Below are 15,101 nucleotides of genomic sequence, written 5' to 3'. Positions count from 1 at the left end.
GGTCCAGCAGGAACTGGTGGAAAACAACCCAGAGGAAGTGCAGCTGTTCCCTCAAAGGAGCATTTGGGGGGAAGGCTGGCCTAGGAAGAGGGGGTGTTCCCCGGGTGGCGACACACGCAGCATTCCTTTCACTTGAGGCATCTGCGCCCAAGGAGCTCCAGTCTCCCCTGGGGAATATGACACAATCAGAGGGGGGAAGGGCCTCACAAAAACAGACCTGTGTCTCTGCACACATCTTTCTGCAAAGGAACTCCCAAGTTGCCCAAGGATCAACCACCACTGTCTCCAGTCAGACAAACACCCGACACCAGCAATCTGGTAGGATGTGTTTGTATTTACATGGTACATCTTAAAGCAATGGCTACATTGGTCATACATATTAGAAACCATAAAAAAAGTTAAGAACTAAAATGTACATCATACACTTGTATATATATATTTTTACAGAGGTAAAAAGGCTTATTATAAAAAAATCAATACAACAGGGTTTTTAGTATACAGGTAAAGAATGAATTATGCTTCAGGCACTTTCATTTGTTAATGTGAGCAAATAGCTTGCGGGGAGGGTCACTGGGGGAAGCCTCCAAACAGAAAATCTTTTGGTTAATGTTTGTTACCACAGATATAAAAATAAAATCTGAATAATTTCTCTCAAATGATTGATGTCAGTATGGCAAAGCTGACTGGGAAAATACTACACACTGTTCAGCAGCAGTGTGGCAATCAGAGAGACGCTTTTACACAGATGTCCGCGTGGTTGTATTTGTGCCCTTAACCACTGCCTTCAAACACAGAAGTGTTCGCCAAGTAAGATTTGCCAGCATAACTCTAAAAGAGGTGGACACGGGCAAGGGTAAAAGAAGTAGCGACCAGAGGGAGGTGACAAATACAAAGCCATTGGGGTGTGTGCGTTTTCAGTGAAATAAATAGGGGCCCTTGAACTGAGGTCTGAGGAAGCATACATTAGTGTTGTGCTTTGTAGAGAGGTGACCTTAGAGAAAGGCTGAGGAGACACCTCAGGATTGGGGGCGGGGCTAGGGGGAGGTGGGGGGGTTGGTCGCTCCACAGCGTTAGAGGCTGGCTGAGGGTTTTCAAGATGTCTTCCGGCAGGGAAGGGTCCCTTCCTTCCGTTGATCCAGATGGACTGCTCTCTGCTCATTTTCCACACCGGAAAGCCCCAACCAGGCATTCTAACAAATGAAAACATCTACCAACTAACTCCTAAGCACAGTGGTTATTTACACTGATGATCTGTCTAAAGAAGTGGGATGGGCTCTCTCTCAGGCAAGCTGCAAACATTCCCAGGAAGGTAAGCATGGCTAGCATTTTCCCAGTAAGACCGGCAGACCGTAAGAAAGTTCCTTTCCTTGAAGACTGATGTCCTGTGTGCAATAAAGAAAGGATAGGGGAAGGGAAGGGAGGAGAGGAGACCGGGCCACAGCGTCGGCTGACAATCACCACAGGAAGATGGGTGGGAAGAACAGCCAGCATCGACAGGCCTGTCCCCTGCGGTCTCCACGAGGTTGATTGTACTATGCTAGGTACAAGTGACCATTCTTCATGTTTCTTCTTTCTTCAATAAGAAGATTTGGCTATTCCTTGCAATGTGTTAGAAAAATATTCTTTTCCAGCTAATTAGAAGCCTCCTACACGGCAAGGCGACAGGCAGAGTATCAGCTGGCTGACCTAACCATCGATGCACCCAAAGTGGCAAGTCTGGGTGTGAAGTTGCAGGAGAAAGACACTTAGGTATTGGAAGGGTTTTTACATATGGCCTTGTTTTTTCCCAAGTATAAATGAAGAATTTGGTGATGTGAAATTGAGTCCAAAATGAAAACAAAAAACATAATTCTACGGACAAAAAGCAAACCACCACTCTTTAAATTTATGACATTTAAAATTCCCCCTGGTTAATATAAAACAGTAGCGGGGCAGGGGGAGAGCGCCTATAGTTTTATTCACCACAACCTTCAGTGTTTTTCAACAGGAACTTGTTCGTAGAACACTGACTGATGTCTGAATAGACTATCCGGCTTGCGAAACAATAAGCAAAACTTCGGACTTCGTTAGTGTCTTATCCTAATATTGCTAAGGTTGTTTTTTTTTTTTTTTTTTTTTTTTTTAATTTTTTATTTTTTTAAACAAGTGGTGGCAACACAATTTTAAAAAGTTCTATTTTATGGGTAAGTGGGGAGGCTCAGAGAAACCTGAAAACCCCCTTTCTAGCCCTGGTCCACGAGGATACAATGCAGTTTAAGGGATTTTTCCTGATTCGCACAAGATAATCTGAAGTTAAGGCTCAATTCTCATCATTTTACAGGTGAACGTTTCACATCAGTGAATAAATCCAACAGATTTTGGGGGCTGGGGGTGTGTGGTAGAAATATGCAGATGGGCTAAGGACAGCACTGTAGCTTACATGTGCAATGTGGCTTTAGACAAGTTAGAGCAGTACTGCGCACGGTTCACGATTGCTGACAGCTCACCTCCTAAGCATACCAACTGGCTGCAGGTTAGAATACTTCTGGGAGGGGTTGTTTCATTGCTCTCCTTACATCTCCGCAGGACCAGGCAAGCCCACCCGAGAAAGATCGATCCTCTTCGATGCTCCTGATTAAAAAAAAAAAAAAACTACAAAACCCACCAAAAATCAGCAGTTTGCACCACGGACCCTTTTGAACTGGAAGAGAAGGGAGAGGAGATAGGAAAATCAACACATGGATAAGACAGCTTGAGTACAGGCTGGTAATAATACACGAAAGTCGATGCAGAAGGTTCCTTTCCTTAGAACCCTGTGAGAGTGTGTGTATGGGTATGTGGTGGGCGACAGGTGCCGGGGAGCGCAGAGTCCACCAGGAGGGTTCCCTAGGCTGGAATGGCGCCTCTCCTCGCTCCTTGGGGTAGAGGGGAGCACAGGAGAGGACGAGAGTATGTAAGAGACAACAAGTTCCTTTGTGGCTGTGGATGGAGGAGGGGAAGAAGGGAAACTGAGTCAGACTGCCGCCTTGTGCTTCCCGCCGCAGCACCCGCACATAACTCCGCAGTGGTAGCAGGCCCGGAGTGGCAGGTAACAGCACATACAAGGGGCCAGGAAAGACAAGGCAATAAGAGCCATCCACCGGAGGCAAAACTTCTCGTCGCTGGTGTCGCACGAGCAAGGGTCTGTGTAGTCTCCCTCGGGGTCCGACATACAATGATAGAGCATGCTGTCCGCACACCACATACAGCTCACGCGGCGGATGCAAGTTCTGGCAGCGTCGGGCGCGTCCTGACAGTGGCCCCTGCGGTTTTCCTCGTGGTTGAACATGTCCCTACAGTACACGCAGCGCGAGCGCTCGCCGTCCTCCTTCCGCCGCCGGGACTTTCCCCGGGCGGGCTGCGTCTTGATCACGCTGCTGCCGCGGCCTTTGGGGTCCTCGCCGAGGCCGAAGTCCGAGGAGTCCACGTAGGGGTAGTTGTAGTCGTGTTTGGGCACCTCGCCCTTGGCGAAGCGCACGTAGGAGTCCGCGTCCGCTGCCGTGTCCAGGTACCTGCCCCTGACGGGCGCATGCCTGTAGTCCTCGTAGCCCGTCATCCAGATCTTCTCCCGGGGGTTGATGCGCACGATCTCCTCGTCGTCCTCTGGGAAGCTCACCTGTGGGTAGGGCCTCGGCATCCGCTGCGTGGCCCAGGAGAAACCGCGTGCAGCTTTATAGCAGTGGCTGCCTGCGCATGCGCGCACATACACGCACACACAACACACATACGAGCACACACATGCACATACCCCCAAGGCCACCCCCAACCGCTGGGCTGTACCGTCCCCCTCTACCCTTTCTTGCAGAAACTCTTTTTGGTAATTGAGAATGGATTTCATTTTACTTTTTTTCCTTCCAGCATTGTAGACTGGAGCCAGGGTCTTTGAACTAACCTACCTCTTCAGCCCTTTGAAAAATATTTTTTGGGGCCAGGGAGATGGCTCATTGGAATAAGCTCTTCCCTATTCCCTAACAAGTACAAGGGCCTGAGTTCAATCCCTGGTTCCGAAAAAAAAAAAAAAAAAGAAAGAAAGAAAAATATTTTTTATTTTTCATTTGAGACACGGTCTCATTTGATCACTAAGTTGCCCAGGCTAGACTCCAACTTGTACTTGTCCTGTCCCCCACCCCCTATGCCCTACCCGGCCCGATGTATTTCTCCCTGGGTCTCAACCTGTTACTGGGTCAGGAAACGAATCAAATGGGTCGGTAATAGCACTTTCCTCTTTGCTGCGGTAGCCCTTACACAGAAGGAAGTGCGCAGATGGCGGAGAAATAACAGTGGGACTCTCTTCGGAAGCCCAACACTCCCGATCTAGAGGCAGAACTGGACCTTCCTCCTCAGAGCTCCCTCTCCCTCCTCCCTCTGGTAGCTGTGCCCAAAGCACCTATGCTGGTTCCTAACAGTTCACAGGAGTTTCACCGTTTTCATACAGCATGGCTTTTATAAGACTCGCTGTTTTCTGACAGGGTTTTGCTCTGTCCCATCTTCCTAAGCGCTGTGATAACAGGAATGCACCACAATGCCTGGCTTTTTTTTTTTTTTTTTTAATGTATTTGGTATGGGGTCTCACTTAGTAGCTCAGACTCATAGTGATCCTCCTGTTTTCAGCCTCCCCAGTGTTGGGATTACAGGTGGGTGCCACCATGCCTGGACTCAGTGGCTGGCTTGGCATGCCCAGAGGTGAGACCAGTGCAGCATGTAGTGCTGGGGATCGAACCCTCGTCCCCGTGTTTGCCTAAGCAGGGACTTAAGTCTACTGAACTATCTTGCGGACCCTGGATTTTTTGTTTTTAAGCATAAGAATATTCCAGTGGGCACAGTGGTGCACATCAGTAATCCTAGCATTAGGGATGCCAAGGCAGGAGGATTGCTTCAAGTTCGAGACCAGCTTGGGTACGAAGTGAGCTCAAGGCCAAGCTGAACTGCACAGCAAGACTCTGTCTCAAAATAAAGAAAGTAAAGAAAAAGAATACCGACTATATACATATAAGGGTAAGTTCTGACTTAAGAAATCGTGTTCTGTGTACAGTGGGTCATGATATAAGGTGTATTCTGCACTTTGGGTCCCAAGAGGGAAGGGATATGATGAACTACAGTGGACAATACACACAAGGCTCTCCTTAGAATCCTCCTGGGAAGTCAAGATGTAGAGATATGAGAGGCACAAGAGCCAAGGCCTGCGCAGCTGGCTGATGGGGTGTGAATCCCGCTAGGATCGCAAAGCAGTCAGACCAGAGCCACGCTTGCCACGGTGCCCTTCAAATTTGGCTGCACTGCCCCTCAGGGTGAATGTTTGCTCTGTCCCTAGTCCTGCTGGCTCCCAACAGTGCCACTGTACTCCACCTTGCCCAGGATACCTCCACTGTGGTACAGAGTGAGATTTCCTCTGGGCATGAAGGCCCATATGGGGGAGAAGAGCACAGCTCAGGAGTGACCCATGCACAATTGCACAACAGCCGAGCGAGTCACTGAGCTTCCTGTCAGCCGAACTGCATGGTGCAGCTGTGGGAAGGGAAGTAGCCACACACCAGGTGAGTCAGTGCTGGACACACAGATGCCCGACGCCTGCTGTCAGCACTGTCCTGTAACGCTGCTACAGAACTGGCCACACTATTTGCCATCACTGTCCACTGAATTGTGCGCTCTTTGAAGGGAGGGCCAGGCCTCATTGGTTTTCCTCAATTTATTTGCTGTTTTCCCCACTGGATTCTCTGGAAGAATTTAAATAAATGGGACTTTTCTGATTTTTTATATTTTGCAATGTAAAGAAAGTCAGAAAGCCAGTTCCCATATACAGCTGCCATCATGTGATTTTTAACTTTTTTTTTTTTTTTGGTACCAGGAATTGAACTCAGGGCCTTGCTCTTGCCAGGCAGGTGCTTCCCAGCCCTTATGGAATAATTTTTAAAGAATATTTTATTTTTATTTTTATTTTTTTTGTCTTTTTTGGCAGGAACCAGGAATTGAACTCAGGCCCTTGCGCTTGGCAGGGAAGCACTTATTCTACTGAGCCATTTCCCCGGCCCCCTAAAGAATATTTTAAATGTCAAAATATTAGGAAACACGCAATAAAGTGAGCTTTTAAAAAATGAGCTGAACAAATCTAGCTTTATGTTAAAAAACAAAACAATAAGACAAAACCTTGCTGCCCCATGTTCCTTTCTTCTCAAAGCAGCCCCATCTGGCAGCCCCATCTCTCCACATGGGCACCATCCCAGGCCCTCAGTTTGGGAACCTTCTACACAAGGAAGCGCTCAGCACATAGTTATTAAGTCACTGAATTCCAGACTTGAGCCATCTCCTGGAGCACAACTGAGCGGCAGCTCATGCAGCCAGGTGGCTTAAGCCACAGAAGTAGCATTTTGTTTTGGGTGGGTGGGAGGTCCATACCAGGGTTCGAACCTGAGGCCTTCACACTGTGCTAAGTCCCCAGCCCTTTTTTGTTTTATTTTGAGACAGAGTCTCCCTAGATTGCTCAAGTAGGACTCAGACTTGCATCTTTCTGCCTCAGCCTCCCAGACAGCTGGGATTACGCATTAGTCTGCTGTATTCTTGAGCCTGGACTGTGGCCCTGTGCAAGCCAGGAGACCTCCCAACGGAGGAACAGCAGCAACACAGCACTCTCGCTAAGGACAGACAGCTCTCAATCGTGCTCCTCCAGGTACCCCTGTGCCTACCACTTTCTTCCCACATTGGGTGCCAACAACCTGCTCCATGGGACGATCTGGGAGATGTGGAGAGGGATGGGGCAGAAAGCAGGGAGCAGTGGGGGCTGGCCAAGGGCACCCGACTCAGGAGGAGGAGGAGGAGGAGGAGGAGGAGGAGGAGGAGGGTGCGACGTGGTGGCTCACCTGGTCGAGGTGGTAATGGTCTGGGGGGTATGGGTCGAGGGTATAAATCCTCCGATGCTCACAGGATGTGGGAGAGATTGTCCGTGTAGGTTGCTCCCTCTTCTGAGAGGAATTAGAAGAACTGTCCGTAGCTGTCTGTTTAGAGGGAAGTAACAAAGATTAGTTAAAAATGTAAAATAATTAAAAGAGCGATTACAAAACACTAAGTTGGGGGCTTGTACACTCCTGGAACCCTAGCTCTGGGGAGGCTCCAGCAGGAAGACGGCAGGGTCAAGACTAGCCTGGGCAACTTATTGACATCTTGTCTGAAAAGAAAAATTGAAAAACAATTAAAAGGTGGGGCTGTAGCTCAGCACTCTTTGGGTTCAATCCTCAGTACCATAAAGCAAAGCAAAACCACACCATGCTCACACTCACTATTCCTTTCCCACCAGTTCCCCAGCTGCGGTTTCTGGGGGCCTCCCACAGCCTTGAGTTTATCCTGTGGTGGTGGGATGATGCCTGAAGGGCTGGGCTCTTCAGTCTGACTCAGCTGGCTCAAGGGGTGGAAGAACTTGCCACCCAGCCTGGGACAGCTGAGCTTATTTTCTCAGACGTGGGAGTAACGTGGGCAGCAGGAGCAGGACCTGATCACCAGGCCCCACTGGCGTGGCCCTGACGAGAGGCACGATGACAATCAGAGGAGACACACGTAAGGGGAGATAAGAACCCATGTGCAGTGTGTGCAAGAGGCAAGTCCCGGCCGGGGGAAGGCTTCAGAGCACACCACGTCCGGGACATCACGGGTCCTGGCTTCCCAGGGAGAACTTTTGTAATCTTTGGGGCCATAAACATATCTTGGAGGCTACTTGAAGCCAGAAGTAGGTTGCACAATTACACAGAAGAATGAGGGTGAGTGCAGAGCTGCTTTGCCCAGCGAGGTGATGGTTCCAATTAAGCACCCATAACCAGATCATTAGGGGTCACCAGATGCCAGCATGGTCTGTGGGGAGAACACACACAACCATAGGCAGCCTCTGCTCCCCACTGCTCCACACCCAGAGACTCCGTGGGTCAGGCCAGTGTGCCCCCAGCCCTGGGTGGTCGCACCACATCCCTCTGGTCCCTCCCCGTCAGTGGAGGTTTTGTGGAATGCAGCGGGAAGTCACCCTTAAAGCCAGGTTAGCACCCCACCTTATCTTCTGCTTCCTTAGTGTGACAGATGGTCTCCTCGCACCCCACACTAGCAAACAAACAACAAAGGAAAAGCAAAGACCTCTCTTCGTGATGCAGGGGGGAGAATCCGGGACCTAGCCAGCTCCTCCTCACTGAACTAGACCCAGCCCTGGCTTTTCTTGATGTCCAGGTGTCCTGTTTCTGGCAGATCTACAGAAACTCCTTCTTGGCTCTCACTTGGTACTCTTGCAATCTTAGGCCACTCATGTGCCAATCTGCCTCTTTTTATTCATTTTACATGTTATTGTCAGTCGTCCTAAGTCTGAAAGACACCCAAATTTCCATTATGAACATAACCACCACTGGTTTTATTGTGGCGTCAAGGGTTCAGCCCAAGCCTAGTGCACACTGGGATGAGCGCTACAGTGAGCTCCATGCCCACTGCTTCCCATTAAAAAAAAAAAAAAAAAGAATATAGGGTCTTGCTCAGGCTGGGCCTAAATTTGTGATTTTCCTGTCTCAGACTCCCAAGTGGCTGTGATTAGAGGTCCAGCATGTACTATTAATTTTTAAAACTTGGTAGAAGGTGCACTATCCCTTTGGGGACCCGTCCATCTGGTCTCCACTTTCTCCTACTTCTGTCTGGGTTATGTGATTAGGCTACTGCCTGTTTTGGTCATCTAATCCACAGCGATCAGTTCTGTTGTGCATCCACACTCCTCCTGGATGCCATCCAGCAAGGTGGAGACAGCTGCTGCTGTCTGTGACATCAGGATCCAGGAGACCTATAGGTCCAGAATCCTGGTAAAGGTGCAGGGAAGAAGGATATTGAGGATGAGGTGGCAAAAAAAAAAAAAAACCAAAACAAAAAAAACCCCAACACATTGCACCACTGAGCTACATCCCAGCCCCAACAGCTCAGACTGTGACTGCTCAGGGGGCCAGGCAGGCCCTGAGCCACAGGCGAGCAAGACTCTTAGCAGGTGAAATGGAGATGTGGGCTCCCGCGCAAGGGAGCAGGAAACGCGGTGCCCTCCCCCATCCCAGGCCCGGCGGGATTCCTGCCTTCAGGTAAGCCTACTTCCAATTCCTTCCCTGTGAGGTGTTTTCTTGCGATTATCACAGGTGCAGCCTCTGAGAGTGAGGAGGTGTACTCCGCTGTATGTAAACCCAGGAGGTGGGGGATGACGCCTCCCAAAGCCAAAGGTTCCTAAAGATCTCAATAAATACCTTTTGCATGAGAACATAAGGGCTCTTTAGTGTGATTCAAACCTCAAGGGTCAGATTCCTGAGAACTTCCACTAAACACCCCAGCACTCAGTTCCCAGACGGCCAGCTAACACATCATGGTCACCTCTGCATTAGTCATCTGTTCATCCCAGTCCACCCTGTGTTCTGTGACATATGCTTGGGTTCACTATGTGTAGAGTCATTTTGAGAAATAAGGCACACCCAGCCTTCCCAGCATTCATCAGCCACTCTTAGCACCTTTGGGTGCACTCACCCCCCACCCCACCCCAGCTCTGGTGGCCTTTTCCCACTGCAAAGCTCCCATGGGTTCAGGGTCAGGCCTGTGAGAAGCAGGCGTGTGGCCCGCCTCCTTCTGAGGGCATGGCTAAGGTCCCCCAGGTAGGGCCCCGCTCTGTCCAGCCTCCCATGTCCAGCTGCTCTGGTCCATCTCTGCTCCTGGAAGGCAGGCAGACTGGGGAGGCTGCATGGGAAGCTGAGGCTCATTGCTGGTCTGTACTTCCTGATAAAGCCTGCCAACGGAAGGACGTACTGTAGGGCACCTCCAACCAAGGCCAGGGGGGTAAGTCTCTCTCTGGCCACATGCACCTTGGAACTGGCTCTCCTGTTACCTGCTATGGTTCCCATGGGGCCACAGGCAGGCGCTCCCTGAGGCCTGCACCTACACACGAGTGAGCAAGATTCTCTGAAATCTGCCATTTGTGTGTGTAAGCAAATGACACCTCCCAATCTAGCAATTCAATGTGCAGCCCCGAGACCTGGGAATCACGTACTCTGGCTGTGTCTCTGGGTCCCTCTACTCTCTGATGAGAGGGTCAGCTTCAGAGCAGGCTTTCCATATCCCAGGGAGCAAGATCAGCAAGTGCTTAATGCCACCCACCCCATGCAGTGGACAGCAATGCACTAGCTTTGGGGCATAGGGAATTGCGTGGCTTCCTGGACACCCAGACGCAGCCATCACAGTCCCAGACACATGCAAATGCGACCTCCACAAAACAAACAAATCCAAAAAACCCAACTTGCTCCTGGATTTCACTGAGTCAATGTCAAGGCCCACGAAATAAAAAGATGCCCATGTAGCCCTAGTGGAGGGTCTGAATGAGAACACAGTGGAGTGTTACAGTGTTAAAAAGAATAATCTTGCATCAGCAAGACACAAGGTGTGGGGCAATGCAGTAGCTAGCACTCCACTTCCCTGTCCCCTCCCCTGGTGTCTCTGGGCTTATGTGCCCACTGGGAGGCAAAACGGATATACGAATGAATGTCTACTTTTGTCGTGAAGGTATTAGAAGGGCCAGGAAGGAAGAAGAGCTGCCATCTCACCCATCTACATTGAGCTTCACTCACTGCTCTGCTTTTGCCAGTGATGGTAAATACTACATGGCCCTTACACTATACCTCAATCATGGGGTTGCCTGCAAAGAAGGTATCCAGAGGCCTTCCTGGAGGAAAGAAGAATGGGATGGCAAAATGACCGCGCTCTCCAGTACGTACACTAAACATAGGAGATACTGCCAAAGAATCGAAGAAAATTCAGAAAAGGATGGTGTATCAGCAAGAGGTGCTGGAGCACTTGGATACTGAGTCTTACACCATAATAATAATTAATTCACAATGGAATCTGGACTCAAATGCAAAATATACCACCACAAGACTAGTAGGAGAAAATCTTCATAACCTACCGCTACGTACAATTCTTAAGCAGGGCACCAAAAGCAAAATTGCTAAGGTGATTATCAAAACTTAAAATGCATGCTATGTGAGAGCCTATGAAGATGATGCAAGGCAAGTGACAAACCGGGAGAAAATATTCACACGGCATTCTAACGAAGTTGGTATGTAACATAAAGAGCTTTTAAAGCTCAACAGTATCAACAATCCAATTAGAAAATGGCCTCCCCAGCGCTGGGATTACTGACATGCACCACAGCGCCTGATGTGGTGGCCAGCTCAGAGTGGCAGGTGGGGTGGGTGTGGCCTGAGGTGCAGGGGATTGAACTCCATTGAACCCCTGGGCTTGCCTAAGCAGGCTGCTTAACCCACTAAGCTACACAGCACAACTTCTTTTTGGCGGAACCGGGGATTGAACTCAGGCCCTTGCACTTGCCAGGGAAGCGCTTATTCCACTGAGCCATCTCCCCGGCCCCAGCACAACTTCTAATGATTCTCATTGTGATGCTTTCAGACCACTGGAGTGGTTAGAGAATTCCACAACTTTCCTTTTGTTCCAGACTGCTAAGAGCTTTCACCAGAAGCTGCTGGAGGCTACAGCACACAACTCTGTACCTGCTGAGATGGGTGCACAGTCCTATTGCTTTAAAGTTTATTCTATGAATTGAACGGTCACCTTTGTTTCCCTGGAGGAGACTATACAGGAATTTTATTAAATTTGTCTTATTAATACTTGATGTGAATTGTTTATATAAGTATGGCTGAGAAATAGTCAATATTTAAACTATTATTTTTCATTTCATGTATTTGGTACAGGGTCTCACTACGCAGCTCAGACTCGTGGTGATCCTCCCGTTTGCAGCCTCCTCAGCGCTGAGATTATGGGCGTGCGCCACCACGCCTGGCTCAGTAGATGGCTTATCGCACCCTGGGGGTGGGGCTGGCACAGCATGCCAGACAGGGGATCAAACTCTGGTCCCTGCGCCTGCTTACGCTAGTGCAAGGACCAGGGTTTGATCCCTGGCACCTCCTGCTGTGCTAGCCCTGGCCCTGGGTGCCCTACGCCAGCTACTGAGCCAGGCATGGTGGCACACACCTGTAATCTCAGTGCTGAGGAGGCTGAAAACAGGAGGATCACGAGTCTGAGCTGTGTAGTGAGACCCTATACAAAATTGAAAGGAAAAAAAATACACATTCTCACTGATTCACCTCAAAATACTGCCCCTTGTTTCAAACACAGCCAACTTCTGCGACAGTTCTTGAAGTCTTCTCCTGAGTGTCTGCATTGTGCTGCTGGGGCTATCTCAATGTCCTGAATCTAGCCAAAATGTTTACCTTTAATGGTCTTTTGTATTTTGTGTAATAGCCAAAAGCCACACAGTGCTACATCTGCTTACCATGGGTGAGCACACACGGTCATGTTTTATAGAACTTGCCTTTCTATTGGCTGGCACCCGGCAGCACCACCTACTATATTTTTGATGACGCTTTGTAAAGACATGCAGAACAGAGGACTCTCAGAACTTCTTCAAAAAGTGGCCAGAAGGACGGGATCAGTCTTTTCAAAGTAAGAAGCATTTTGAGGGAGATTAGTGGCAATGTGCCTTTTACTGTAATACTTTTCCTTTTTTTTTTTTTTTTTTTTCCTTTTTTTTTTTTTTTTTGTGGTACCAAGGATTGAACTCGGGACCTTGTGCTTGCCAGGCAGGCACTTAAGCGGTTAAGCTAGCTCCCTGGCCCTAGAATACTTTTTTTACTGCAATAATTTATAGAACTTTTAAACATTCACTATGTTTTGATCACCACTTGTATTTTACTTAGAAACTTTATCCTATTTTTTTCTGTGTGAATTTGCCTTACTCTGTATCAGGGTTAAGTCCTGTAACCCGAGCTCGGCAACCTTTTCCTTCTCTAGTCTGCAATACCAGAACATGGGAACAGTGTTTCTTGATTCGCCAGGAAGCTGGGCCTCTTTTCAGTGGGTAGACCTGGGACTGTACTTTTTTTTTTTTTAAAAATGGCTACTGTAAAAACTCATGTATTTTGAGTAATAAATAAGACTGTGCTGCCTGGCTGTTAATACCCTCTAAGAGGTCGGTAAGCAGAGTCAAGACTTTCTCATTTTTGTAGACTGCGGACTGAACCCAGCGCCTCTACAGAGCCCAGGCCTTCTTGTTTTACAGTCCTGCAAGGTTGTCCAGGTGAGGCTCCAATGTGCCATCTCCTGCCTTCCAGCACACTAGGGTAACAGCTGTGTGCCACCAAGCTGAGCTCAGAGACAAGCCTTTGAGGGGAGGGTGGACGGAACGAGGGTGTGCAAAGGGAAGGGAGCGGGGGCCGGAGTCGGTGGGTGCTGCAATTGACAGGGGCCCTGCCAAGCTCGGAAAACCGAGTACGGAGAGGACTGGCCTGACGCAAGCTGGTAGTAACACAAAACCAACATTTCTTCCCTTAGGGGACTCTGGGTCTGTGCTGGCTGCGTTGTGTGACCTGGGCTCAGACAGAGCAGGTGTTGTGGGGAAAAGCTCTTGGCAGCAGGGACAAGGCCAGGCTGCCATACAGTGGGGCACAAGCCCTGAGCAGGTAAGGACCAGACAGGGTCCTCCAGGGGCCCAGGGCTGGTGACACCATATCTGGATGGACATCTGAGCATATAGCCCAGACCAAGATTGGAGGAGAAAGCAGCTCCAGTTCATCAATGAACATCCAAGAAAACACTTTAAAATCTAGAGCCAGGCCCGTGACAAACACCTCTAGCTGCTCCCATCTATCTACTTGGGAGGCTGAAGCAAGAGTATTCACAGGAGCATAAGTTTCCCATCATCTAGACAATTTACCTATAATCTGTGCTCAAAACAAACAAAAGTGTAGACAGGAGAGCTGAGGTCACGGGACTCCTAAGTGGCAGCTTCACTAACATCAGCGCTGCCCAGTCTGGGGAGGACTGGTCTGAACGGAGGGACCTGGAGGCTTGGTTCTTCATGCAAAGCCCACCCTAGCTCTTCCTCTTATACGAGTCTGTTTGGAACGATGTCTTCTATCTTAGAAGCTTGGCTGATCTTCCAGGTTTGCAGCAAATCCTTACAGAAGGAGCACACATGTCTGCTCAGGCGTCCGGGGTTAGGAATGGGCTTTTGTTTGGGTCAACGCTTGACCAAGGGGGGCTGGAAAAGGGAAGAAAAGAAGCAAGAGGCCCGATGAGCCCAGGAGCAGCCTTGCTTCAGTTATCTCCTGGGCATGGAATCCGGGCTGCAACCAGGACTTCTGTGGCAACTGGGACGAGGACAATGCATCTCAGTGACACTAGTGTTTTCCAGACATGTCCTGTGTTTCCCTGCTAACTTCTGTTTTTCCTAAAAGGGGCAGGAGTAGAAATCAAGGCAGTTGCAGCTGGCAGGCCATGCGGTGCCATGCTGGGGCTGCTTTCCCTGGGACACCTGGAGCCAGAGGGACACCTGGCCTACAGCTTTCTCAAGCAGGATGCCCCTGTGCAGCGGGGAACATACGAAGGCTGGCAGCTGGTGGCTTCCTTCTCCTGGACAAGGGGGATGAATGGAACAAACCCTGCAGCCAGAGGAGAAAGCCAACGAGGAAGCCATTCCAAAGCCCTGGGTTCCAGGACCACAGGGACCCAGTGAAAAAATCTCACAGTATGTGGGTCCAAGCCTTCTCCACGTGGCCCTCTGGGTTTTGAACAAGGCATTGAAAATAAAGGTAGAAACTGCTTAAGGAGATGGACATCATGTAAGAATCATTTGGCAACATTAGGCAAAAGTACTACTGCACAGAGGGAAGTGGAAACCCTCAGTTACAGGCCAGGTTTTGGGTTTGCTTCTTTCAGACCATGTAAGTGCAGGGGGCTGGGAGGGCAGAGAGAGCTCTAGTGACACATGCATCACCCACAAGCCCTCTGGCCCTCTCGAGGACAGGAGAGGTCCCAGGACACTAGGCCTGCAGCCTTGTTGGTTCAAAAGCAACAGGGTTAAGTTTAAGTACAACTTCTGTACTGTCCGTAGATGCTGCTGCTATTCTGAATTTTTATTTTTTTCATTTTTGGTACTGGGAATTGAAACTTATGACCTCGAGCTTTCCAGGCAGGTGCTGTGCTGTTGAGCTACATCCCAGGCCTGATTATTTTGAATTTTTTTTTTTTTT

At 49.3% G+C, this 15,101-nt stretch overlaps 1 protein-coding gene across 2 annotated transcripts in view; it reads right to left on the bottom strand.

The window, feature by feature from the left end:
* Nucleotides 1-314: 314 nt before the first annotated feature.
* Nucleotides 315-15,101, bottom strand: part of Spred2 (sprouty related EVH1 domain containing 2) — a 121,404-nt gene continuing 106,617 nt past the window's right edge. For both annotated transcript variants that reach the window (XM_023720862.1, XM_023720861.1), the window contains 2 exons: nucleotides 6,873-7,007; nucleotides 315-3,658 (listed from right to left, as the gene is read on the bottom strand). In XM_023720862.1, the coding sequence (XP_023576630.1) occupies nucleotides 2,993-3,658; nucleotides 6,873-7,007 (801 nt within the window). In that variant the 3' untranslated portion in view covers nucleotides 315-2,992. The remainder of the gene's footprint in view (nucleotides 3,659-6,872; nucleotides 7,008-15,101) is intronic.

The sequence above is a fragment of the Octodon degus genome, unplaced genomic scaffold (assembly GCF_000260255.1).
Source record: "Octodon degus isolate 3935 unplaced genomic scaffold, OctDeg1.0 scaffold00078, whole genome shotgun sequence".
NCBI lineage: Eukaryota > Metazoa > Chordata > Mammalia > Rodentia > Octodontidae > Octodon > Octodon degus.
This window is presented reverse-complemented; position numbering and strand designations above follow the sequence as displayed.